Source organism: Lathamus discolor, chromosome Z (genome assembly GCF_037157495.1).
Source record: "Lathamus discolor isolate bLatDis1 chromosome Z, bLatDis1.hap1, whole genome shotgun sequence".
NCBI classification, from domain to species: domain Eukaryota; kingdom Metazoa; phylum Chordata; class Aves; order Psittaciformes; family Psittacidae; genus Lathamus; species Lathamus discolor.
In genome coordinates, this window is record NC_088909.1 from 87,793,231 (window position 1) to 87,821,230 (window position 28,000).

The window sequence follows — 28,000 nt, forward strand, 5'->3', positions numbered from 1 at the left end:
GTGGTGACTCTCTCTGTCTGCAGCCCAAATACTTTCCATCCTTTTTCCGATCTGTCCTATCCCTATCCCCTTTATTACAATAATGTCCCTTCCTTATAGTAGTTGCCTTTTCATAACAAATCGATTGATTACATTACTTGACCTCGTTTGTGTCTCAATTTCACTCTTGGGATCACAAACGAAACAGGTCTGGCACAGGGGTTTTTTCCAATCAGATCCTGACACCAGTGTGTGCACCATCCAAGAGAGACCTGCATATTCCATTGTTTCCTTCTTAAATCTGTGGGTTCACAAACATAATAGACAAATATTGAAGTTAAAACTGAGCACAGTGCAGTTCATAGCCTGGGACAGGCACAGAAAATTACTGTAAGTATCAGACAGCAACTGTGGGAGATCCACAAATACCAGCAACTTGGAGGGAAAACTGCACATTCAGGTGATGCTTTCTGATATACCCCTCCATTTGGAGAGAAGAAACCAGGATTTAACCACCACCAGTTTCTGAAACAGTGCCCAGTGTCATGGTGTGAATTCATGTAGACTTCAGTTTGTTAAAAGATGGCTGAAAAGGTGGAATGTCGAATGTGTTCATGTGCAATACTTATTTACACACAGGGTGTTAAGTAGACTTTCCCATGACCCTTCTGTTTCCTTCTACACAACTTAATTTTTAGGACCATTTCTTCATCTTATTTCTCTTAGATTTCCTTTACAGTGTCATTTCTGCTTATTTGCCTAGAAAATGTCATTACTAAGACACCGTGCAAACACCATTGCTGAACAGCATACACTGTATGCTTCAGGATACACAAATCCTGAATACAGGTATCGATTATTCTGAAGAAAAAATTGTATGTGGCTACAATACACCAATCCATCCAGATTATATCTTAAAACTTTTTGAAGTATAGTGGTGAGCACGTAAATGGCAAGAGACAGTAGATCTCTTACTCTCTATAGAATTTGTTTACCCCATCAAGCTCTGGTCTGATGCAGTCCTTGTTTCCTAGTCAAGCCTTTTATCTCTGATATTTTCAGATACAGCTGGGGAGTCATCATACAGAGAGAACAGGGGAATTGCCTGAAGTGAGTGGTGCCTGATGGGTTTGAACTCATCACCATGCTGGCTCCTGGACTGCAGATATCACTGAAGTCACCACACAACATGAAACTGCCAAGGAAAATTTGTTACCTGTACTTACATACAGAAAAAAAACTTGAGCAGATCTTGGCTAACAAGACATGTCAGAGAGCACTTACCTTTATTTCAATTGGAGAAATCAAGACTCAAAAGCCAAGTTCTTTCTTCCTCAACTGAGTTTAAACAAGATAGTATTGGTTAGAGGCAATTCAATATTTTTAAGGAGGTTTTACTTTGGACAGGATGGTTGAAGAGGCCAATTTCTACATCTGTGGACTTGAAAAAATCCCTGATGTTGTTAATGCACTTTTTAAGAACTTTCTTATGCCCTGATCTTGCCTGTAACCTGGAAAAAGAGCAGGCAAGATCCCTTCCCAACCACTCACTCATACCACACATCCTTAACTGGTGAATACTACAGAAATTTTCCCCCAGCAGCAGATGACCTCCTTCTCCAGCAGATCTCTCAAACATCCTCTTGCCCCTGTATTTAATTCACACCTAACATTTTGAAGGGCTTACTGTGTACTAGTACTTACCTACATTAAGTCTTACTCTACAGCCTTCTCCACTCTTCCTGATGCTCTCAACTCTTTGTAGCTTGAACCACAACCCCTAGCATCGCTTCCTACCCTCAGGTCATTCAAACCCACCCTTGGCCGATGTCTGGGAGTTTGAGCTGGTCAGGGCTAACCAAAATACTAGACTACAGATACAGTCAGTGGAAAAAAAAAAAAAATCCCAAGCCATGAGCTGGAGCATTTGTCCATATACCCCCCAGTATCTTCATGTCCTATGATTTATTCTGTCTGAGCTACCATCTGAATCCAAGCTTGACATCCTTGCTACATCTTGCAACCTACATAAGAGGAAAATACAGAGCACGGCATACTGGGAGTTCAGTGCTGAAAAAGGGTGCTAGCGCTTCCCTTTCAGACCATGAAACCATTCCTATTTCAGGTGAGATGCTGTCTCTTCTTACAACAGTAGATGTGAGGATGACAGGCTATGCCAGACAATACCAGTAAACTTTCTCTCCTGACTTCTTCCTCAACACAAACCCGCTACACCACCCCTTTCCTCTGGCCACAAACAGTATGGAGACTCATTCAGGGCACACAGGTTTCTATGCCTCCCTGGACAAAGGCGTTTGCTGCTGTCCACAGCCTGGGATGGCACAGCAAGCCAGTCCTTAACTCTGGTCATTTCACATCCTCTGGGCTGGCTTCCCCACTGCCGATCTCCCCTCCTAGACTCATCATTCCCCTTCGCAGTGCACCAGTTTCACAGACTATCTGCCTTCTGCTGGTTTGCAGCAAGTTGGAAAGCTTGAGTGTGACCTGCAGCTTTCCCTCACCTACTACTTTCAAATAGAGAGCAAAGCAGCAAAAGCAATGCTGTAACACTACTGCAAGAGTTTTGTACAGGGGAAAACACAGAGAAAACAATGCAATAGCAAAATGTGAACAAAACTAAATCCCTGCCAGACAGCTATGCAGAGCTACCAGCAATGGAATAGTGAATATGTATGTATTTTAATAGACACTGCTCCTATTGTAATGGATTATATACATTATAGAGGAAAGATTTAAATGTCACATTACAGCCTGCCAACATTGTTAACTTACTGGTCAGGGTATGCCCTCCAGAATAGCCATGTGCCTACCTATGAACAGCACATCAGCAGTTTCAGCCACTGAGACAAGATACTCAGCTATACAGCCCTCTGTCTTCAGACTGAACTACATTTCCTCATGCAAAATCCTTAGCAGCATGTACTTTAAGGGGTGCACTGAGCTGGCCCCAGAGGAAAGAATACAAAACTGTCCACCTTCAAGCACAGCAGAGATGTGTCCTAAGTTACAGGAACGAAAACAGCTCAAGGAGAAATGCTAACACAACAGCGTTTCATGCTGAATTTTTATTTCAATGTTATCCAACTGCATAAGTATAAATAATCGTGTTCAATATATAACAATTATGACATCCATAAGGAGTTTCTCAGAGAAAATAAGACTGCAAACACTTTATTGCACAGACCCTAACAATTTTTTTCTTTTTTTTTCTTGATATTTTTTTTTGTAAGCTGAGGAATCTACAGCAGGAAGTCTACAAAAGAACACATCAGATCTACAATCACATAAAGACTGACCAAGTAGAACACGGGCAGGAGGATCTCTAACAGCTCACTGATAACGTAAACACCAACAAACAGGTACTACATAACACAAGCTTAAGCACTGCTACACTTCCAAAATGCAAAGAACTTAGTTGTCAGAAGTGATGATGAGCAATACAAAATATACATAAAGGTTACTGTAAACAGAAAGCTAGATGTACTTTAAAGGAAACAAAAGGATAGCTGAAAAAATGCATAAGACTGTAAACTAAGAAATACCTTCCAGACAGAAATGTTATTTTGAAGTGCATTAGCATTTATTTGTAGTAACTGCTAAAGCACAGATGAACTGTAAATGTTGAGACCATTTTATCTTTAAAACTGCCAAAGAAACATTATCCATTGTTCACTAGCTCCTCTGTGAATGCAAAGGCAGTATGAATGTACTAGTGCCACATGAAAAATCAGAAGGACTTGTGATATTATCTTTCCATGAGAGGTTTGCTGTAATCTAAATCAACTAATCAGTATAATAGAGTTTTCACCAGAGGGAAATTAATTCTGCACACTGTCTGTCATACAAACCTCCAAGTCAAGATTACACTGTGCTTTTAGGAATAATTTTCTAGCTTTTGAGACAGAAAGACAATCCATAAGCCCTGACAAAACGGAAAGGGCCTAGCTCTACTGTGGGCACACAGAACAGACATAAGCAAAACCACCATTCTACTGATCCCAATCATTAAAAAACATGCATCTGCAAGGGCACTTTGTAGTGCTTCTGTTTCAGATTTTACCTTTCATCCTTCAAAACAAACTAAATACCTCCATGCTAAAATGATTGAAGTCTACATGTTCCACAGTATACAAAATTTAAATAAGGCTTAGCAAAAGTAAAAAGACAGTCACATTCTAGCACCAAATAGCTCCAACAGGTTCCTTTGTTACAAAATGCTTCTTTTATAATTACAGTATTTTTTGCATACAAATAAAAAGGTTATTGTATGAAACATATGGAGCTACTCAATGCATTTAGAAATTAATGTGAAACCCAGAATCACCTGCTAAAAATAGCAAGTTAAGTCTACAACATAAGGCCCCAGCTATGTATTAAAACGTATCAGATGTCCTGAATGTTTCTGAAGATGATAGTAAACCAGCTTTTTTTCCTTTTTACCTTGTTGTAAAACAGAAAAAAAAGCTAAACTGCATGAAGCTAACTATGCAGACCTATATGCCATGATAATATGTGTTCTCTAAATGTACTAAACCAGGGATGAACATACTAGTACTGCAAGTCATGTGCTTATACTTGTGCCTCACGCTGCAAGGGTCTGAATTCAAAAAAGCTCAGGGAACTCAAGAGAGAACTGCAGCAAAAACGAAGCACACAGCATGTGCTTCAGTCTCAGCCTTGATGTGCAGGTCATAGAACACACTCCCAACAAACAAGATGAGAACCACCATTTCACCAGAGAACACAACTCTGGCTGGGATGCCTTCATAACCAAGTGGTCCTCCTGCAGCTTTAATGACACCTACTCTAAGAGGCTTTGTGCAGTAGGGAGATGCAGTTAGGTCTTGTGTTAGACCTGGTGAATCAGTCAACCAGGTACAGTACTATCAAAATTAGATTATTAAAAATACATGTAAAAACTCACAATAAGTAACTGTATTTATTCTCTACTAGTAATTTTTTAACCTCTAGGATTTTAGCAAGTAAAAATGTGGCCTGTTTTTGTTTTCCAGTCAGACCAATGTTTGTGCATGTCCATGCCAGGTCAGAGTTTCAGTAATTTGGTGTTTATATTTGAGCATGGCAGATAAGTGGCAAAGTAACTATCTTAAAAAAGGGAAGAGTAAACAATGCAATCAGCAGCAAAGGATATATGCTACATTCAACCCCCAAACACATTGCTAGGTATTTACAGAGGAGATCTTTTCTTCAACAGCTCTCAGCTGCAAAGGTATTCTTGTACAAATACTATATGGTAACAGTTTTACCGGTTACAATTGGGAAGGCATTTCGAAAATAACAAAGAAAAAAAAAAGAAAAAAAAAGTCCTGTTTTTATATATCCCCTTATTCTCGCTCTTCAGTGACATGAAAGCTTCGCAGCACAAAGACAAGACACAGTGCTGGTTTAAAGGCAGTCCAATATATTGACATTAGTTCAGCAAGTCTAGAATTCACACCGGCCAGGTCTTACAGTTAACAGGATTTTTTGTGAGGACTGCTCCGTGGAGCCTCCTTTCCTCGCCGCTGCCGAGCTGAATCTTTGTCGTCAGAAAGTGCGTTTGGGCGGTCAGGTGTGGTTGCTGATCTGGACAGATCTTTACCTACATTCTGTTTTCTTGAAGCAGACTGATGAGTCTGAACAGCGTCTTTCCCCTTTACATCCCCAGTGTTAACAGAAGAAGACTTTTCTTGACTTCCAGGCTTTCCCCCAAGGTTTGAAGCAGGGTGGTGGGCTTCTGCTACAACAGCAACACTGTGCAAGGCCATCAGTGAAATGCTTTTAGTCATTTCTGCCTTACCGCTCCCTGCGGAAGAGGTGCCTTTCTTATTTAGTTCCTTGCAGGCTGCAGGAAGCTCAGGTGAACCTGCTTTAACCTTTGTAGAAGATGCGTCACTCTTCAGTGAAGACAAAACAGAGACTTCTTGTCTACATTCAGAGAAATTGGCTGAACAAGTCAGCGGCTTTCCTGGTGTTGCAGCCACACGACAAGAACTCTGCCCGCTGGCAGGTGACATTGTGATCCGCTTGTTTGCATCCTCTGGCTGTTTTTGATTAACTTGTCCCTTCCCTTTTGAATCTTGAGAGCTTTTGCTACTTGCAGTTGTTTTTTCTGCTCCTTTCTCTCTGGCATCACAGTTCATGAGGCAAAGGGTAGGCTCTACTCTCCCACTGTCAAGCTGAACATAAAGTGCGTCAGTGCGTATTTTTCCTTCAGGTCTTTTGTCTGCAGAGATCATCTCAGCACTAGGACTCCTGTCTGCCTGTTTGCTCAGCAAGGGAGGGTCTTTCACAGTGGAAAACTTTGGAGACATGGTTTGTTTTTCACTGAGACGAAGTTGCTTTTGATCAGCATATCCCTCCAAGCCTCCCGGTTCTTGCCTCTGCACCTGCTTAGAACTCTCTGGGCCTGCTGATACGGGGCCGACAGTAGAAGATTTGGGTTTGGTGTCAGGAGTGATACTGCTCATCTGCAGGGTGGCTACTGAGCCATGCTCCAAACTCATAGGCCTTTCAGCCTGCCCATGTTCAGTGGTCATTTTTTTCACAGATCCCGAAACAGAAGAAAGGGGATCTAGCACATTTTTACTGGCATGTTTCCCATCTTTCCGGGAGGTGGTAGACACCTGAATAGTAGTTTCCTTTTCTTTTATGGTTGGAGTGAATTTTTGTGACTGTGTCTGTTTATCCAAGTACTTAGCCTTAGAGGAACTCGTATCAGAGGCTGGCCTGTGTTTATTACTGCTGCTTTCCACAGAGGTGGCAGCAGGCTTCACGTGCTCTTGAGCACCTACATGAACATCTACAGCACATTTTCTGCTTACAGCGTCTCTCACAGCAGGGGAGCTTGAAGTGCTAAGTTGCTGCTGAGGAACTTGGCTGGACTGCTCTTTCTCAGTAGTACGAAACCTTATGTCAGTGAGCTGTTTCTGATCTTTTGTTCCTAAATCTTTGGCATTGTCTTTCTGCACAGAGGAAACTGGCGCAGTCTTTTCATTTTTCGGGCCACAGTCCATTGAGGGTTGCACAGTCTGTTTGGATGGAAGAGCTTCAATCTTTGACTCTGCAATAGTTTTCTTAGATTCAATGAGAACTTTCTGCTTGGTTACATCCCTTTCCATGAAACTACTAGCAACACTGCTGTCATCTGTACCTCGCTGTTTCAGTGACTCTCTGCCATCCTTAGGTTGGGCCTTGGGGCCAGCTGTTCGCACTTTTCCTCGCATCTGAGGTGGAATGGCAAAATCAGCGCAATTTTTCTCACTGCTTTTAGAGTAGCTCATTATCAGGACATCTGAGACAGACACCTTCAGCGACATCTCTTTGATCACCTCCACCTTTGCAGAAATAGGCTCACAACTTCCCTGGGCCACTGGCTGTTTGCCTGGCAACTCCTTTTGCATTTGCTTCTCTTTTCCTACAGCTTTTTCAGGAGTGCTTAGGACAGCAGAAGGTTTGGAGTATGTTTGAGTAGTTTTAATGCTCTGACTTGGAGTAACCCATGACTTCACCTCCGTTGAATTGTCTTTCTGCTTTGAAGGGGAGATGTCTTTCTTTTGAACAGTGTCAGTAACAGGAATATTGACTTTAGTAGCTGGGCTAGAAACCTTTTTCTCTGTCAGTACTTCTGCAGCCACAGGGTTGAGTGGCAAATTTGGAGAACTCTTGCTTGTTTGCAACATCTGAGGCTCTGATACACTGACTTTGCCAGATTTTGAATAACTTAACTGCTCTTTCTGACAGTCCAGTTCTGCCTTCCCACCACTCCCCTGTGGTGCTGGGGCTTTAGGAGATCCCCCATCACCACTGGTGCTCTGTCCTTCTGGCAGAATGCACAAAGGCAGTTCAGTCTTTGAAGCCTGTGGGCCAGAAAGTAAGGCAATGTCTAGTGTGCCTTCTATTGGCTTCAAACAGGAAACAGACCTCCCATCAAGTTTATATTCTGAGGGACTTTTTCTGACAGGAGCCTCAGTGGAAATAAGGCCTGACTTTTCCACACTCATGTCTGCTCGGCCATTCAAGGTCTTGAGAGGAACAAAAGAAACTGAGTTAATCTGAGCAGCATGTGCATTGCCAATAAAAGCCCTACCATCAGCAACTGCAGTGGAGTCCTGCTGTATGTTTATGGGTCTTCCTGTATTAAGTTGAAGGCATTCATGAACATTTGATGTCAATTTAGGTTTTAGCATGGGACAGACACTGTCATCTTTTTCTTCAATGGACATTTTCTTTCTAAGATAATCAATATTTACAAGTTTACCATCTAGTCTTTCAAATTTGACAAATTCTTTTGTTGGTACATTCTTATCTGTGTTTTCTCCCTTTCCATTTAGCATCCTGTCAGTGGACTGAGGCAGAACATCTTGCAGCGTACACGGAGGGGAAATTCTTTTGAAGTCGTAAGAAATATAACCAAGTTCATTAGGCAAAGGCCCATGACACAGCATCTGTGAATCTAAAGCAACACCATCATTTGATCTTAAGTTTGCATTCTTTTGAAGGGTGTCTTTGAGTATGCCACCAGCTGACTGGGTCTCCAAAGCAACAATTTTTGTTTCAAACTGATTTGATCTTTCTAAAACCTTCTGGAATGATTTTTTGTCTCTTTCTTCCAGTCTTACGGTACTGGGATTTTCTGGTTCACTGCCACATTCATGTACCGCAGCATTTGCTTTTTCAGCAAAATCTTGTTTTTTCATAACTATCTTGACCTTCAACTTCTCTCTGTCAAGCTCATCAATGGATTCTTGCCTACCTAATTTTCGGGAGATGGGTCGTTTCAAGCAGCCCTGCTCTGCAGGCCTGACTCGTGTGAGTGATGGCACATCACATACATTCTCCTCTAAGCTCTGAAGAGTTACATCCCTCTGGGACATTTCTCTATTCACTTCTTCTTGGGTCACTTCCAGACTGTGTTTCCGTGAACATAAGTGTTTCTTATCACTGCCGTAAGAGGGAGCAAGTTTCTCTTCAGACTGGACTCTCTTTAATAGTGGAGATCTTGGTGGTTCTGCACTCTTTGGCCTAACAATATGCCTTACAATAGTTGGAGGTGAGTGCATTTTGCTAGGAAAAGATTGAGCTATTTTTGTGTTTCCAATTGAATGTCCTAGCAATGGTGATGGAGATCGCTGAGGGGATGTTGGCTGGGGTGTGGGAGAAGGTGTCCGTGCAAGAGGAGAGAGAGGAATGCTGCCAGCTGATTTGCGCCTTCCCGATCTGTATCTTTGCCCACCAAGCTTGGGACCCAAGCCATGAAGAGTGCTGGGTCTTATGTGCCCTGAACCAGCCGGAGAATTGGGAGCACTTGAGCTAGGGGAGCTACTCTGGGAAGAGTTAGTACCTACAAAAAGAACAAACAAAAAAGATTAGCAATATTTTTTAATCTTGTCTAAATTCTCAGTGAGAGACAGAACTTGCACCAGTTCAAAAGGCTTATGTGCCATTTGCTCTCACTATGTTGCAAAATCTGGAAGGTTTTGAGTGACTGGACTGTAAAACCCTGATCAATCCAATTATGTTGCTATTTGTCTCTTTCCTCCTTTGTTCCTCATCACTTTTAAAATGGCCACTTATTATTTAAATAGAATAGTTACTGTTTTCTGCCACTTCAAAGCAATGATCAGACTTTCCAAATAATTAAAGTTTGTCAAAGGATCATACAACAGCAGTTAAATTTAGTATACACTAAAATAATGTCAGAAATACAACAGGAAGAAGCAGCAGACTTTCAGGAGCCATAAAAATGCATATTTCAGAACCCAGCCTACCTTTTCAGCAATAAATCTGCATTTATGAGTGCCCATTCTAGTTCCATTATATAGCAACTTTTTCCGCAGTTTCATTCTTTCATCAATCAGCCTCTCCTACACAAGATTCTACCTTATACTCAGATCTCATACTGTTTGTTACTCAACTTACAGCACTGGACTTGGATTTAAACTCAAGGACAAACCTAGCAGCCCTTTAGGTGCTACTAGATCATGAAAACACCTTTGATTTTGCATCCAGAATCATTTAACCTTTTCCAGACAGAAACCATCTGTTTAATGATTATGCTTGTCAGAACTGTCTACCCTTAGCAGAGTATAACAGATCTGGGGGGCTCTCAAGTAGAATACACTTCACGTCCTCTTCCTCTGCCCTCCAGTCCTCCACACTCACCAGATGGAAAGTCAGTAGAGCGGCAGCTTGGGGTTGGTGACCTAGGAGACAAACTGTGGGTTGGGGATCCAGGCAAGCTCTCCCCCGATGAAAGGGATCTGTTCAGGCAGGAGAAACTTCTGCTGGTGTGAAGAAGAGGAGAGGGTTGCTTGGCCAGCTTTTTAAAGAGAGATCTTCTCCTAGTATGAGAAGAGCATGGCATTAATCAGAAGATGCACAGAAGATACTATTACACCAGGCAAAACTCTTAAAAACCAACATTGCTTCCTCCTCCCATTACCCCAGAAAAGCAACTATCAAATCTATGCTTACATGAAAGCAAATGATCACAGTGTAGAGAATGATGTTTAGAATATACCCTGATTTCTCAATAGCTGGGATTGATATTGTAACTAAATCTGTACTAAAATTTACTCACTGTATTTCAGAAGAATAGTTTGCCCCTTATGAGTATAAATGTTATTTTTTAATTTAAGAGCCCACCAAAACTGAAGAAATATGTAGAATCTACTAGTGATTTGTATCAAACTAAAAACGCCCATAAACTTAGCACTGGGAAGTTTAACTGAAGAAGTACAAAAAAGATAAACCTAATTAAGATGCATTCTCAATTATTTACTTTCTTCCTCTTATCTATGGGTACGCCACACAAAATTTTTAGGCATTATTTTAACAGACCTAACTTAGGCAAAATAGAATTGGAAGGACATGTTACAACCATAGGATCTCAAGAGAAGTAAAAGGATGGAGAAGACAAGGGAGAGAACTCTAACTTCACACTTTATATTAATTGTTATGTATATATATACATATGTAAACATGAGACAAAGGCACTACTCACCTTTCTAAACTCTCTTTCTTCTTGGTTTTCTTACTGCGCCTGACCATTCGGCTCCTGTAGCTGTTTCGCCTGGCAGGTCCTGTCTTGATTGAAGTATTTTCAAAAGGGGTTGTCATTACTGAGACTCTGTTACCACTCTGCCAAAAAGGAGGAGGAACGTTTAAGTGTGAGTAATACAGAACAACTTTGCCTTAAATTGAAGCTACACCACCAATGTGAATGCAATGAGAAAGGACTCCATCATCAAAGCTAAGAGCTGTTAGTGTACGAACCCCTGTACAGACATTGCCAGTTCAATTTACATCAGATAAATGATGGCTGGACAACTCTTAAATTTTGCCAAATCTCAACTTCCTCCATTCCAGCTTCAGGACGAGAAGAAATTCCAGTAATTGTAGCTATACAAGAAAAGACCAAGACTGCAGTTTTCAAAGCTGAAAGTGTCTACAGAAAGTTTGCCACAAAGAACAGCTGTCACTGCCCTGTGGTCCATTCACTTGCTATTCATGCCTCAGAATACCAACTGCTAGAATGATGATGGAGAATTTGACAATATGAATCCCAAACAATTCTTTTATCTTGGGAGGGTTGGAGCTAGATGATCTTAAGGTCCTTTCCAACCCTAACCATTCTATGATTCAAAAGAGATAATACATATAATTAAGCTTTTTAGGACCATTTGCATGAACAGATGACTCAATAAAACAAACTGGAAATATCCATATTATGTTTTAAAAATCCGTATGTCCTGCCCACCACTATATTTCACAGCAGTGAACTTCTTTTCAAAGTAATTCCAATAGCCCAAATTAATTTGATACAGCACATTCAACCATTTCTCATTTTGAGTTTACTCTTGTAAGTACTGTGCAGGGTTGTTATGTTGCTCTTTTTCTGTATCTGACACAGAAAACAAGTGCACACCAACTGCCTAAAATTACAGAATTTTCTCTTACACTTTTCTTATAAAATTGGAAAACTTGGAAGCTTTTCCTGATTTCAGAGAAGGAAAACTGTATTTTGCATCTTTCCTCAGCTATTCTTATTTCCCCATTACTTCACTGCTTTCCAATCTTCTGTCAAGATCAAGAAGCTCCCTTCACAAGCAAAGCTCTGCATATAACCATAAATTGTTAATAATATAGGAAATAAATATACAGCTGTCTAAAATAATTCTGACCTATGTTCATCTATGCTTAAAAGAGTTCATAAAACCTGCAATACAATGACCTACAGTGAAAAGCAAAGACACTATTATTCATTTAAAAAGTTGGGGGTTTGTTTGTTTTTAAGGAAAACCTATCATTTTTTAATAGGATAGATCTTTGAAAACTCCACACGAGACAAATCTGATAGATTATTCATAAAAGTCCAACTGTAGGATCAGAACTTTGATAAGCAAAGCAGCTCTTGTTGGACATCTCTGGCCACATGAGAAAAACCTTTTGGTCCTCAAGATTATGAAAAGCAAGTTCATGTACAGTAGGTGAAAAATATTTCATATTCTTTGCTATCACTTTTCCTCACTGATATCACTTTAAAAGCAGAAGACAAGAAGTAGCTTCATCATCAAAAGACTGAATTACCTAGTGAAGATTGAGGAATTAAAAAAAGTGCTTGAAAATGATAAACTTTGAGAGACAGGGATATCTCTTTGTGTCACTGCCTCAAAAGTACTTCAGCTATTTCAGCAGCAGTGCCAGTTCGCTGCATAAAAACTCAAATCATAGCATGATATATGAAGTCACTGACCTTTCTCCAGAGCTGTGCTTGCTATAGTACCTTAGAGCTTGTATTTGAACAACTACAAAATCCAGTAACTGATCTCTAAAGGAAATCAACATAACCCCACAACCCCGTTTGCTGTCAGTGCTTGCCGTCGAAACAGCAAGCACTTCGGTATCCCAGTTATTCAACAGTTACCTTTATCAACAACTCAATGACTTCCGTATGAACAAGACCATGCACTGGCTCTTCATTGATATGAGTTATCAGGTCTCCAGCTTTCAAACCTGCTTGGTAAGCCGCACCTCCTTCTTCCACATTCTGGAAATCAGAGATGAAGAGAATATACACAAAATGGACCCCTGTTTAACCTTCTTACTTTAAAGATCAGGCTTTGTTTACTGAAATCCTTCTACATCAAGTCAATAGTAAAGGAAACTTACAGATATTAAGTTATACAAAGGAAGAAAAAAAAAATCAGACCAGCCATTTCACCATCAACTACCCTACTCAGACTTTATACTTACATGGGGTGTTCCAAAGCTCACTGAAACACTGCTTGTTGCCACTGCTAGTATGGAAGGTCTGTATAGCAGGGCAGTTTTCATGCATGACAGAGAAGGGGCGATTCACTCCCCGTGGCAAAATGTCATAACTGAATCAAGACTTTTAGCATGGGACACTGAGAAGTGTCATTAACACAGTGGTCATATGAAATACCCTAATCATGACAAAAAAATAACTCCAGCATATAGTTTAGGATTGCTTTCATTTGGATCAAATTCACCAGGCTGTCCATTAGAGGAAACAGTACATCACAAAGGGGATGACAGACCAAAACAAACTGAATTTCAAATTATTCTTAAGAGGGGTTAAATAATTTATTGTAATTGAAGAATTTTAAGGCATGCAGCCACCACTGAAGCTTACAATGCTTATGGAACTAATCCCAAGAAACCTATAGTGTCTTGAAAAAAACTAAGGTTTCACTTTTACTGCAGTGTACCATTTTATTCTCTTCCTTTCACTAATGGTGATGCTAAACTAGTGGCAAGAAAAACAATTTTTCTGTTTATTCCATTATCAAATGTACCCCTTCCTCTACATTCAATGTTCTTGATGGATTAATAGGTCTGAGTGGTAAACAACATGAATGAAAAATGAGTAATACACTACCACATCAGTAGCATTGCTACTTCAAAATCTACAATACATACTTAAAACATAGCACTGTACAAAATTTTGTAACTTGTGGTAATCAACTTTTCAAAATTACTTAAGGTTTTTTAAATATTTTATACACACACAATATTAATGCATGTATAATATATAAATGATTTAAAATACACGATGTTATCAACCTCAATTATGAAATAAAAAATGTATATATATATTTACATAAATACATATTTATTTTACAATTAAGGAGGTTGAAAACCAATGAAAGAACTTGCCTTTTCTTTTAGACTGTCTCCCACTTGAAATTAGTTGTGAAGAAAGAATGAAAAATACAGGATTCATTCAAGACAGTCAGGTCCTTTTTCCCGTGCCTAGCCCTCAGAAGTATGCACAATTCCAAATGATTTATACATTTCTACACAGAGGAAAGCCAGTGCTTGAGATCAGCCTACTTGTGTCTAGCAAAATACCACTGAATTCATTAATCCCTTAATTGATGCAGTTTAATAGACTCCCTGTGTATTTCAACTATTTCTGTTTACCATCTCCTGGCTTTGCAGATACTGCCCTCAGTCAAAGAGGGGCTGCACCAACCCTTTGGATTTCTAAGCCACAGCACTTTGAACTTAATACATGGCCTATTCGCAATTGCCAAACTTTCCAAAAGGAAAAGTGCAGAACGATGTGGAAGGGCATCATATGTGGTAGCTTGTGTTGTCCCTACAGTCAACACCAGCCTTGTGTACAGGCACAAATTTCATTCTAAGCAAATTGTTTGACACATCATCATGATTTACGCAGCAACAGTCAACAAACAGATACCACAGGTAAAAAATTCAAAAGAAGATTCATCATTACTGTTTTCTGTGGCTGAATACAGGCAAAAAATGTATTATCTTACCCAAACAATATGATGTACAGTGTAGATATCGCTGTCGCCCACGTAAACCCTGATTGCTCGGATAGTGAAGCCATACTTTTTTCCTGAACTGTGAATTACTATCGGTTGATGAGGACTTGGAGCAGCAATTGATGAATCACGGCTGGGAGATGAATCTCGGGAGGATGAAGGATCAGATGACAGGGAATGAGGTGACATAGGACTTCCCAAAGGGGAAACACCAAACACATCTGGAAGAAAAAAACCTGACTATTTAAAGTACATTCTGAGCACACACAAATACAGACACAGAACAGGGAATGTGCTTAATTTTATGACATCTTTATTCAAAGAAAGTGATAAATTTTGACATAAGCACTCTCCTCCTCCATCAGTGTTTATCCTACCTGTTTAACAAACAATCAGATCTTAGAGCTTCTTCCCCTGTAAAGTGCATTTTTTAATGCAAAGGTTGCCTTGTTACATGCATTTCCTTTTAGAAAGGAAATACATTCATTGCTAACTTTCAAAGAACAATTCCATCTTCTTCCTAACAAATACTCATTAAAAAAAAAAAAAAACTAGAGTTTGGTAGCAGGTATTATTTGAGGAGTACACCCAAAGCCATCCCCAAATCATCCAGCAATGATAAATAAAGCACTAGTTTGAGTTTGGGGTTGTTTGGTTTGTGTTGGTTTTGGGTTTTATTTTGTTTCAGTTACATACACATACAGATAAAGACTAATGTAATTAAACCACATACTGGTATATAGGACAGTAACTCAATGCTTATAATAAGGCCCCACTTCTACATTCTGCTACACTATGTATGAACACAAGAATTTCTTGCAACAACAGCACCAGTTACAGCTTAATTTTATTTCACCGTTTTGAAATCACTATGTGCTCATTATTGTGCAAATGTAAACACAACTGCAGCAGCATAAACATACTCTGGTGACTGTAACAGGGTGACAAGCTCTGCAAAGGAATGCAACCCAGGTTTGGTGTTCCATGCCAAGCCATGTCATGTGAGGGCAGATATGCTTTGACAGCAGAAGCACTACTGCCTGAATCCGAGTCACCAGAGGCTCCCAGAGATCAGTATCACTAGGCTAATAACTGAAATCCCACAGAACAGCCAAGCCCTAAGGTCAGCTGTCACTGTCACCTTCTAGCTCTGAAACATGCCCAGATTTCCCACACTCTGCCTTCTACTGTGCCTGGGACATGCCCTGTGACTCTCAGCTATATGACTCAGTTCAGGAATACTGGCTGTCTGTTGCTGTAGTTTACTTCATGAATAAATATGAGTAAGCAAGGTTTTTTTTGACAGCAAGTACAGCTAATGTATAAGATTTTGGTTAATACAGATATGATAACATTTTAGGCGTAACTAAAGCTAAGTTTGTATTTTATAGAACAATGCTGAGATTAAACTGAAAGAAAGTAACTCAGTAACTGAAAGGAAGTAACTCAGTAACTGAAAGGAAGTAACTCAGTAACTGAAAATAAGTAACTCAGCATGTATCATCTCTGAATTTAGTGATTCTTGCTTGACAACTGTGAACTACTAGAGTACAAACTGATGACTAACTCTGGTGTGTTTCTTGGCTATGTAATTACCTGTGTCTGTATCATGCTCCTGTGACAGCTAATCTTTCTGGCTTATCACCTTTCCTTATGGGAGAAGAGGAAGACCTAGTAAGGCTGAAAGCGCTGTTGTAACAAACAGCTATTCTTGCAGCTGCATACATCAAACTACTTAAAACTTCAGCTACATCCCTACTGTATGATGGGCCAAAGACTGAATCCTGCATCCTGCTGTGCACGTACATGGTCAAACACAAAGTAGTCACCACAAAGCTGTATTTTCTCTTGTCAAAGAAGGTCCTTCAGCTGTAATGTGACCACTGTAACTCACTGACAAAACTGTACCATCTAGTAACACATGTGAACAAGAGAAATAAAGTGTGACACAATTTATTCTGGCCTCTCCAAAGTCTTGCATTTACATCATACACCATCACATATGATTAAATCGTAACAATTAAAACAAAAAGATTTATCTCTACCTCCTGGGATCATGAGGGACAAAGCACTTGCAGAAAGGGACTTTGTCACTTTTCCAGAGATCTTCTTTTTCTCTGTGCTTTCCAATCGCTGGCGAGCCACGTGAGATGCAACTTCATTGGGTGGCTTTGAGGAGTTATCTCTACTGTCCACACTCTCAGTTCTTCCGTTTATTTGATCTAAGTGCTCTGAAAAACTGCCAACTGTACAAAGAAGAAAGGACAAACATGTTGAGGGAAAACTGGGGGTCAGGGAGGAGAAATGGTGCAACTCTGACATAGGATTTTTTCTTTCAAGTTCATAAAACTACATTACAGAAATCTGAGTAATTTTTTTGCACTCAAGAATGAATAAACATTAACAAAATGAATTGAAGCAACAGTTTTTTGCAGCCACTGACTAAAAATGAAGCAAGTTTGGTATTTCTGTACGAAGCACTCACCAACTTAAGCATACATCTATCTTTCACGTGAATTCCTCCTGAAGTAAATGAAAGGCTCTAATCCTGCATAAGTTGCTATCAGCTTCACAAGTTTTCCAAAAATCATTAAAACACCGAGCATAATTTTAATTATTATTATTTCCTTTTATTCTTTCAGTGGTTTTCTATCACAAAGCAGAAAGATACCTCTCACCACCAAACTCAGCATTACAACTACATTTGTATTAGTCTATCATAGGTAATGAACTTCAATGACACTGAATGGAGGAAGGACAGCAATGTTTCAAACAATGAAAAAAACCGTAAATGCTCACGTGGCAAGGGTAGGTGGCCTATTCAAAGACACAGCATAGAAATTCCTAGTATTAGTTTAAGGTCACTGAATATCACATTGCTAATGGAACAAAAAAAATGAAGTTATTCTTCAGTGTAACAGAAGTGGATCACTTTGAGTTATCACTGTGACTGCTATGCTAAGGCCAACACTGTAACACAGGCAGTGAGCGACTCTGAATACAGCACAGACAAGGTTTTCGCCAAGAGGAGATGAATATGGCTGTATAGCTGGATGAGCCTGAGGAAATTTATCTTTCCAGAAATGGAGAGGAGGAAGGGAAAGGAAAATGTGAACTACAAGAGAAAGCAGGAGTACGGGAATTGAAAGAGCTACCTTGAAAAAACTCAGTGAGATAGAAAAGAGGCGTAAGCTGAAGACAGGTAAATGTATAGAGAAGGTAACTGGAACCTATTTGTGGACAATAATGAAACTGATATAGGCCTAGATCTGTGTTAAGTATCAGGAGTTCCAAATAGTTATATAAAGCTCTTGTCTGAAAGAATAAATCAAGCAAGATGGTAGGGCCCTGGAGCCTACTGAAATGCATGCAAATACTTCAGCTCAGAGAAGGATGCAAAGAGCAAATAAATTAAGGAAGGAATGGTTTACAACACTTCCTTTGAGACTCCTAATGACAAAAATGACTTCCACAAGTCAAAGACAATCCTACCAGTTGAGAAAAGTGTGTGTCATTAAGATGTCTTAATTAGAACCACACAATGGTATAGCATGGAGAACAGTAATACAGGTCCACTGAAGGATGTTCAAAAAAAAAAACTTCAGAGACGAAAGATAAAAATAGTGCTTTAAGTGCTTAAGAGATTTAAGACCCCTTTTTACCACAGAAGCATCCTGCAAAGGCTCAGTGGTCAAGTCACTGTTTTATTCACTTGCTGAGAAGCCCCTCTGTGGGTTAACTCCAAACAGTGGTGTTTCCAAAAATGTTGAAGATTTCATACATATTTTCACAAGATTTTATTAGCTTGAGCCTAAGCCCAAACGAGACCTCTCTTACTACGGCTATTTTTCAAAGCAGCTCTGAAATACCTGACTTTTAAATCCATGAATGTTACTGCTAAACAAAGAAGGCCCATAATTGTTTCTAATGTCAAAAGAACCCATTGTGGACTACCTGACAGAGTGGAGCTGCTGATCGTACTTGCTGGAGTGGTTACTTCAGGTTCATCTTGCACTACTTCCTCACTCACAAACACAGGCTTTTCCTGTTCCTCCCGGGGTCCTACTAAGCCAGCAGAATCATCGTGTTCTCCTTCGGCCGATATGGACAACTTTGGAAGCAAACCAGAGCTGCAACGCTGCCTGTTACTCTCAGTGTCAGAGGAGATAGATGTAGATATTTGTTGTCTGCATTAAAAATAAACAAACACTCATGCAGTTATTTAGATAAGGAGGCCTGTCACCTGGCAAGCAGGACATGGGCCACTTCCAGTATCTCCTTCTACTTACATTTCAGAATATTCTGAACTCCAGCTTAAAGATTCCACAGAAGGCAACGTCACACTTTTTGTTTTGTCTCCTGCATCTTCCTTTTCTTCACCTTGCGTTTGAGCAACTCGATCTATGCTACTAAAAACCTATTGCAGACAAAAAAAACCCAACAACAAATAAACAAAAACCCCAAGTCATTGCTGATGTATTTGACAGAAAAAGATATGCAGGAAAGCACATTTCAACAATTCTGTGATTCTAAATGCTCACACAGTATTTCAGAGTGCAAACTTCAAGCTTCTTGAGCCTTTTAAAATTCCAAAGTTTGTGCTCTTAAAATGCTTTCCTATTTTGCTTTCTTCCTTCTCATGTACAAGATCATGAATAATATCTATTCTCATTAGAGATTTATAAACCTTCTCCTCATTTCACTGTGTGAACCAAGAGAGTACAAAATCCATAGCCTTGGGGTCTCTAAGACCCAGGATAACGCACATCTTGAATTAATTCACAACCATAAAAAAAAATCAAGGTAAAAAAACCTTAACCCTAAGATACTTAGCATTTATCAGTCAGGTGTGGAAAACTGAAAGATTAATCTGAATTGACTTTGAAGTTAAGAAAAAAATTACTTGGCTAAAGGACTTAGAGGAAATAAACTCTGATCTCTGAAGTTTGTTGTTTGCTTAGCTAACAAACAGCATACACAAATTATCAGCTGTATATTCTACAGCCTGAGAGGCACAGCTAGAGATGCAATGACATAATGACATTAACAAACCAAACTATTGCAGTGGTACAGAACTTTGAAAAGGACAGAAGTTCACAGAATCACAAAATGCAGTTGGAAGGACCTCTACCAGGTCATATTGCCCAACCCCTCTGCACACAACCAAGGTCAACTTGCAGCTGGTTGCTCTGGCCAATATCCAAATGGCTTCTGAAGACCTCCAAGGATGAAGACTCCACAACCTCTCTGGACAACTTATGCCAGTACTCAATCAGCCTCACAGTTAAGTGTTTCCTTGTCTTCAGACAGGACTTCCTGTGTTTCAGTTTGTGCCCACTGCCCCTCATCCAAGTTGTCCCCAGAGAGACTGTGTCATTTCCTAATATCTGATTTTGAAACATACCAAGTCAAAATGAGGAGTCCACACCAAATGAGGATAACTACATCCACGATTCCTGTCTCTGCTCTTTCATGTTATCACAGATACAATATGTATATGGTACTGCAAAGCCACCATAAAATCCACCAGTTCTTTAAAACATAACCCAGGACAATCATGATACAAATGCAGACTTTCCAAGTACCTTTAAACAGTCCCTAAAGTGAGTTAAAGAAATGTTTTTTAATAGAAAGCTTTTGAAAATCACTTCTGGATGCTATGCTAAGACTAGAAGCACACTCATTAGGTATTCCACTTCCATTATTTTCTGCCAATTTACCCTTCTGAGCATGTCCACTCTTTTCCTACTGGCACCCCTTATCCAGCAATAATTGGACCTCATCTCAACTACTTAAGTATATTACCCTTTGGGCAGTCAGTTTTACCTTCAATTCCTAGCATTCAAAGCACTCCCTCAAATCCACATCTCTCCATGACCAAACCTCATGCTAACCACTACTTTGCTTTTTCTTTTCAGTCTAATGTAATTTAACTAATAGCTACTGTAGGCTACTACTGTAATCTTTGTTATGTCATCACCTGGCAGATACATAGGACACAACTGGAGCAACATCCAAACTGCATACAAGGAAATCAATGTAATGAACATGTACTAGCATTTAACAGAACAGTTCCCCTAGAATTTCTCCTATGCTATTATAAATTTGCTATAGAAATATAACAACCTATTCATGTAACCTTCTATTACCTTCTTAAGGATTCAAGAGATAACTTCCTATAGAATCCTCCCGTGTTTTAACAGTATTCATTTAATTTTTGCTCAGTTTCAGTTGACATTTCTTGAAGAAACAATGTCCTATTTCTTCCATATTGTTTCCAAACTCTTTAGAAGTAGCAAAATGTTTATCTAAACACATATTAAGAATACAGTAATTTTTACTTACTTTTGAGAATCTGTGTGAACATGAAGAAAACTGTCTTATCTCCAAATTAAAATCTTCATCATTAGTATCATCTTCTTCCTCAGTTTCCATATGGTGGTATTTCTCAGAACGAGCTATACACAACAGAAATAAAGTATGTGAATTTATCATAAAGAAGGGGTACCAAGCTTAATATTAAATGAAAAGAGTAATTTTATTCCCAAGATTATTATTGCTGAAATGTCAAACCACCAGTGAAATTGCAAGCTGCCAGTGGTTCTGATGAAGGACGTTTCCAAAGCAGCAAGCAAAAGTCAAAAGGCAGTGATTACTTAAACAAGGTGCTCTTCACAGGTTTTTTTACACCATCAAACACCTACTGTCAAAATAACTTGTGTCATCTTCAGACTCCAATTGTGGAATAAATTCTGCTTTCTGCCTCAGCAGGCTATTCCAGTCAAGGCTCCTGAAGAACTGATGCTGCTTTACTTCATATGCACCACCTGGGGGAGCCAGAGAAAAACACTGAGCAAACGATACCACATCCTTTGACATTACTCACCTAAACAAACCCCTGGCCAAAAAATGTAAGTTATCATGGAAAGCCTTAGTCCTTAGGCAGGAACATCTACTAGCCATTTCCACTAGAATCTAATCCTATCAGAGCACCTCCTCGTCTCTGTTTTGTTGTAGCCGTTTCTTCAGTAGCATTGCATTGCTTTATCATCTTCCCCCTTTTAACATTTCTGTCTTTCTGGATATACCGATTATGATCTTTCCGTGACAATTTAGTCAGAAGCACAATATGTAGTAAACATAAAAATGTAAGTATGTGTATTAGATGAGTAAGCGTAAGTTAGAAAGTAATGAAAATGATTCTTAATAGGAAATACCCTATAATTTATCTTCTTATAGATTACTCCCTTCTTGTTACACAATCAAACTAGTTTCAAGTTAAGAAGCAGCTGTAAGAACACAATGAAATACTGGAATTTTTGTCCTGGGGGGCTGGGTGAGTATATTATTAACAAGCATTAATCTAACCCTAAAAACTGAACAGGTAAACTGCAGCAGCAAGAATTACTGCTAGCTGGATTGTACAGGGTTTATGTGCCACAGTTTTGATAGTGGAGGGCTGCAGGGGTGGCTTCTATGAGAAGATGCCAGATGTTTCCCCCATGTCTGACAGAGCCAATGCCAGCCAGACCCAAGATGAACCCACCACTGGCCAGGGCCAAGCCCATCAGTGACACTGGTAGCGCCCCTGGGATAGCACATTCACAAAAGAGTAAAAAAAAAAACTACTGCACAACAGCATAGAGAGGAGAGCAGCAACTCTGCAAGACACCTAGGTCACTGGAAGAGGGGAGAAGATGCTCCAGGCAGAAGAGCAGAGATTGCCCTGCAGCCTGTAGTACATGGTGAGGCAGGCTGTGCCTCTGCAGCCCATGGACGTCCATGGTGGATGACATACCCCCTGCAGCCCATGGAGGCCCATGCTGGAGCAGATCTCCACCTGCAGTCCCTGGAGGACCCCACACCAGAGCAGGGGGATGCCTGAAGGAGGCTGTGACCCCCTAAGAAGCCACTGCTGGAGCAGGCTCCTGGCAGGAGCTGTGACTCCATGGAAAAGAATCACACTGGAGCAGTTTGTGAATAACTGCAGCCCATGGGAAGGGCTTCTGCTGGCAAAGTTGGCGGAGGACTGTCTCCTGTGGGAGGGATCCCACACTGGAATGTGGGAGTATGAGGAAGAATGAGCAGCAGAGACATGTAATCAACTGGCTGCAGTCCCCATTCCCTGTGCCTCTATGCCACTTGCAAGGCGGCAAAGAAACTGGGAGTGAAGTTGAGCCGAGGAAGAAGGGAGGGGAGGAAGGAAGGCATTTTTAGGTTTGTTCTTATTTCTCATTATCCTACTCCAGTGTTAACTGGCAATAAACTAAACTAGTTTCCCCAAGCCAGGTCTGTTTTGCCTGTAACATTAACTGCTGAGTGATCTCTCCCTGTCCTTATCTCAATCCACAGATCTTTAAATGCATTTTCATCCCTGTCCAGTTGAGGAAGGAGTGACAGAGCAGTCTGGCGGGCACCTGGTGGCCAGCGAAGATCAATCCACTACAATGATACAGCATTCAGGTGGTGAGACACTGGAATCGGTTGCCCAGGGAGGTTGTGAGTGCTCCATCACTGGTGGTGTTCAAGGCCAGGTTGGATGAAGCCTTGTGTTGGATGGTTTAGTGAGAGGTGTCCCTGCCCATGGCAGGGGGGTTGGAACTAGACGATCTTGAGGTCCTTTCCAACCCTAACTATTCTATGATTCTATGATTCGTTATGCCAAAGCTAAGTCAGCAGAGACCCACTGAAAAATTCTCAAGTCTCCAGGATTGGTCTCCAACTCAGTCTCAAGATTTTTAAGTTGCTTCTTTGCTTTTCTAACTGCAGCAGGGAAAGAGTAAAAAATCCCAAATATTCCTGAACAAAACCAGAATCACATCTCATTGAAAGTCACTAGCTAAGGAGAGAATATTTTTCTTAAGCACAGCAAAGGGATATTACACCTGAACTGTGTAATTCTTGATTGGTATCAGACACCTCAAACCCTAAGAGGTCCTTTTTCTGTAATTTTCCTTTTTCAAAACAAGCATAGTATCTATCTCTCTTCCTTCAACTTAACTATGCCGCTCAGGTCTCCTGAGCAAATACACAATCAGGATTTTCACAGAGTGCTATGCAGCTAGCTAATGCGTATTAGACAGACAGTACTGTTATTTGAAATGCATGGTGGAGCCTGGGATAAACTGCTGTTTTTTCCAGAGCCCCTGTGGGACCTGTCACATTGCAGTCTCTGTTCTTGAAGTGGTTTCTAACATTAAAAAAAAAAAAAGAACAACAACTTTGTTGTGGCTTCTAAACATCCCTCTGTGCTTCAAAGAAATGGCTTCCCAATTTCCTTCTTCAGGCTGTCAGCTCTTGAGTGACCACGAACAGTTTAAAGAAATCAGCCACCGCACAGATGTTCCATGTGCTGGCACTGACCATCACAGTAGTTAAGACAGCCTCATTCTAGCCAATTCACTTTCCCAACCAGCTGTAGCAAGACAGGAAGGATTTGCAATCTACTTCTGACCCAGCCTCTCACAGGGAGGCTCACAGCCTTGAATTAATGCTGTTTACCAGGAAAAAGCATCTTGGCAATGAAACAACAATGCCTGAAAGGAATATATGTAAAAGAAAGGAATGGAATTAGTTGCAGCTCTTTATTTTGCCTTTGGCAGTGGTGCCCTTAGTAGCAGATGAAGCAGGCAGCAACAAGAGAAGGTGATTAGGACAAGACATCTGCTTCACTCTTGTTCAACTCAGGGCAAGGGAGAAATCAAACTTTGGTGGATGTCACTTATTCCTGACCATCAGCTACAGTGAAGACTAAGGCCTGTCCATACAGATCTCAGACTCTCACAAAGCAAGGGACATGCAGTTCCCTCATCTCAAGTCATGTCGCCATGTCCCAAAGGAAGATTTATCATGTGGGACCACATCAACAGTACTTGGGGTCTGGGTTTTATACACATGCTCCCCCCAAGTGAAAGTGGTAAGGCCAGTTATAAACTGATTTCTAAAGCTCCTGTTTATGTTAGCTCTAAAAATACAGAGCACAATCTGAACACTGGACTCAGTTTTGCAGCACTTTTCCAAGTACTCTCATGCTGATTCAACCTGCCACTCGGTTTCCTTAGCATCCCCACGTATTTCCATTCATGGCATACAGTGTTCACCATAAATAAGACTATACCTTTACATTCAGGCTCTTTTGCACAGGAAGCCTTTTTTGCTGTGCTTATGTAGTGCTTTGGCCAGTGCAACGGCTGCCAATGACAGGGGTTTCCATATATTAACACTCCAAAAACCATGTGCAATATTCTTCATTAGTGCCTCTCATCCAATTCCCAGAAAAATCCTGTTCCATCAACTAACAAAGTTCTATTACATAAAGGTACAATGAGCCTGCTTAGGCTAATGAAAACAATGCTCCTAATACCACATGCTCATTCCATTTTTAAGAGGTTCTTCTCTCAAAATGGAAAGAGCACAGCACTGAATGACCACAGGGGAATAAGGTGACAGCTTGTGTTCCCACTGATACCCATTTAATTCCTTAACATTCACACTAAGGGTTTTGTTCTTTTTCATGCAAGGCATTAGTGCTTGCTGAATTACAACAAGACCTTTCACAATACAACTTCAGACAGTCATTTCTGAACAATTGGTTAGAGTACCCATAATCCACCCTAAAGCCTGGAGGAACTAATTTGCTAGGCTAAGATACTTCTGCAAAAGGAAGCATTAGCTGTGTATTGATTCCTCTTCTCTACTTCTATGTTATTTAATGCTGTATCCATGAAAGAACAATATCCAACAGCTAACTGGGTCTTTGAAAAATTTATGGTTTATGTAGAGAATTAAAAGAGTAATTGCAAATGACCACATCTATGTAAACTTCAAAGAAAGGACAGTCATCATCTGCTATCACGGCATGTTGTCATGCTACTTGTCCTGATAGGTATTTCCCGAGCAAAAAATAGGTGAACAAAAACTCGCAATGCCAAGTACACAAACCATTTCCAGCACACTAACAATGTAAAACCAGGGCCTCCTAACCTGTTCCCAGTCTTTCCAATGGATTCTGCCTGAGCAGCAGGGTAATCAGATCCTGGGCATCTGGAGGTGGTGCTTCATCCTTTTCAGGCCAGTTGATTTCATCTAGCAAAACAGGAAGTTGTTTGTTAGTACTGAAGTCTGATCCCAACACTTAGCAGAAACTCTGAAAGCTCTCATAGCAAGCTATTGGTAAAGCTGACTTAAGGCAACTTTTCAAGTTGCTCTCTGTTGCATACCAATTACTTCTGATCTTCCTACTCTCTATACAAACTCCATGAACACGCTGTTCATGAGAATGTATGTTCCTATTTTCCTCGGAAGTATCCTTTCACCCAGAACTGTTTAACAACAGAATAAAGGAATGCTTGACTCATGGAAAACTATTGCAAAATATGAGCAAAACTTGTATGCTGTCCCTTCTCCCTGGCCACCCCACCCAAATCATGCTTTAAATTTTAGTTCTGTTCCATGGAAATTGCTGTTAAGAAGGACACAGCTGACCTGGCCTAGCAGTCACTGCTCACATCTGCAATCTTTCTCTTTTAATGCTAGCAGACTTCCATGACTAACGGCCAAGGTATTGGACTCTGCTCTGGAAAGATATATGCCAATGGAGCTTTCTTCCAAGTGCTGCATACTTGCACCTCACTCTACTGACTCTTCTACCACTAAAGCTTTTGCACTTCATAGCAAGTTGGACCTAAACCATGCAACCAAGACACTAAACCCTGCAGTATTCAGGTAAGGCTGAAAAAAAAAATTCTGCCAAATTTTCATTTCAATTAAACAATGGAAAATTGTGCCAGTTTCAATATGAACATGAACTTTGTAACAAGCTTACACAGCAAGTTTTGTCCGATTTCTATCAGAAGCTGCCTCCAAGAATGTAATATACTGCAGGTTTAGACAAAATTCTGCCGAATTTTCATAAGAGGTAAAAGGATTTTGGCATCAGACAAACAGGATGCTCAAAAACCAGAGAAGACTGTTATGGATTTTGTCATTGTATGATATAGACTCTTCCTTAAAAATTATCATAATTGGAGAAATAACCACTAGAAGCTACACGCAAGTTTAATTGCTGTATTTCAGAGTTTAACAAAAGGTACTGAAATAAGAGGCATAAATGTTTCTGAAGCACTATTTTTAACATTTTAATTAACATTTTAAGCATCTAAATTTATTTATACCGAGGCCTGCCATAGCTGTACTTATACAGATTGGGGGCAGGGAAGGCAACCTGCAATGAAGAAGGAGCAAGGTATAATATGAGGGAACAAGATTTTAAATTAGATTATAGAATTTCACCCACAGAAACTGAACAAAAACCCAGGCTATGGATTGGGTTCTTTTAACACAGCTTTTACAGTTGAATACTCTTGTACCATATATTTTAGCATGTATTTTAGTATTTATACCCTTGGACCATATATTTTAGCATAGGAAACTTATCCAACAAAAGAATTCTCCTGCAGACACTGCAGGAATGGCTTCAGAAGGTAAGGATATTTAAAATAACAGAAACTGATAAGTCAGTATCAAAACAGGAAACTAGGCTGACCAACAGGCTTGGAGAACCAGGGGGAACAGATCAGGTTTACAAACTTACACTTCTACAATTTCTGGAAGATAAAATGGACACATTCAAACGGATAAGGTTATTTACAAAAGTATCAGCTAGATTATAACACATGATAATTTGTTTTCCAAAATTTAAAATTACTGCCACACGCAAAATAAAGTCTAAAGTGCAAATTTTGTCATTGATTTTAGACTATTCCCTTCTGTTCTCCCAATCAGAGAGCATTAGGATAAAAACACATGCGCACATGTCTGGAAACGCAATAAAAACATGAGATATTTTCATGTTTGCCTGCCTACAGCTTCCATTGCAGTTTGAATTTGATTTGGAAAATAAAGCATGAATATGCATTGCAGCCATGAGGCATTCAGAACAAAGCCAGCATTTGCTGCTTGCGTTAATTAAACAGTTGATTCTCCTTTCCGCTCAGAGCTTGGTGTATCACATCAGAAAACAACATGGTTATAAATCCATGAACAGCTAGGATGTTGTATAAAGAGGTCATATACTAGAGGCAACACACAAATCCATTTCATTACCATTTACAAGCAAATTCAGCTTTCAGCTTCTCATACAGAGGAAAGCAAGATAATGACAGCATCTCAAGTACAAAAGG

General features: G+C 40.1%; 1 protein-coding gene and 1 long non-coding RNA gene across 3 annotated transcripts in view; one reads left to right on the plus strand and one right to left on the minus strand.

The window, feature by feature from the left end:
• The first annotated feature begins 919 nt into the window (after positions 1-919).
• Positions 920-28,000, plus strand: LOC136006041 (uncharacterized). Of its 2 annotated transcripts, XR_010608954.1 has the most exons (7): positions 920-3,359; positions 11,066-11,171; positions 21,591-21,730; positions 22,059-22,155; positions 23,172-23,285; positions 26,358-26,543; positions 27,943-28,000. It is a non-coding gene; the product is annotated as an uncharacterized LOC136006041 (long non-coding RNA). The 2 variants fall into 2 exon arrangements; XR_010608953.1 differs by lacking the exons at positions 21,591-21,730; positions 22,059-22,155; positions 23,172-23,285; positions 26,358-26,543; positions 27,943-28,000 and having other exon boundaries at positions 11,066-16,775.
• MAST4 (microtubule associated serine/threonine kinase family member 4) overlaps positions 3,051-28,000 on the minus strand; it is a 111,479-nt gene continuing 86,529 nt past the window's right edge. The window contains exons 17-27 of the mRNA XM_065664024.1: positions 25,803-25,904; positions 21,524-21,646; positions 21,165-21,277; positions 19,109-19,236; positions 18,774-19,006; positions 16,865-17,065; positions 14,811-15,040; positions 12,929-13,051; positions 11,006-11,142; positions 10,165-10,343; positions 3,051-9,343 (exon numbers count right to left, since the gene is read on the minus strand). Of these exons, the coding sequence (XP_065520096.1) occupies positions 5,475-9,343; positions 10,165-10,343; positions 11,006-11,142; positions 12,929-13,051; positions 14,811-15,040; positions 16,865-17,065; positions 18,774-19,006; positions 19,109-19,236; positions 21,165-21,277; positions 21,524-21,646; positions 25,803-25,904 (5,438 nt within the window). The 3' untranslated portion in view covers positions 3,051-5,474. The remainder of the gene's footprint in view (positions 9,344-10,164; positions 10,344-11,005; positions 11,143-12,928; positions 13,052-14,810; positions 15,041-16,864; positions 17,066-18,773; positions 19,007-19,108; positions 19,237-21,164; positions 21,278-21,523; positions 21,647-25,802; positions 25,905-28,000) is intronic.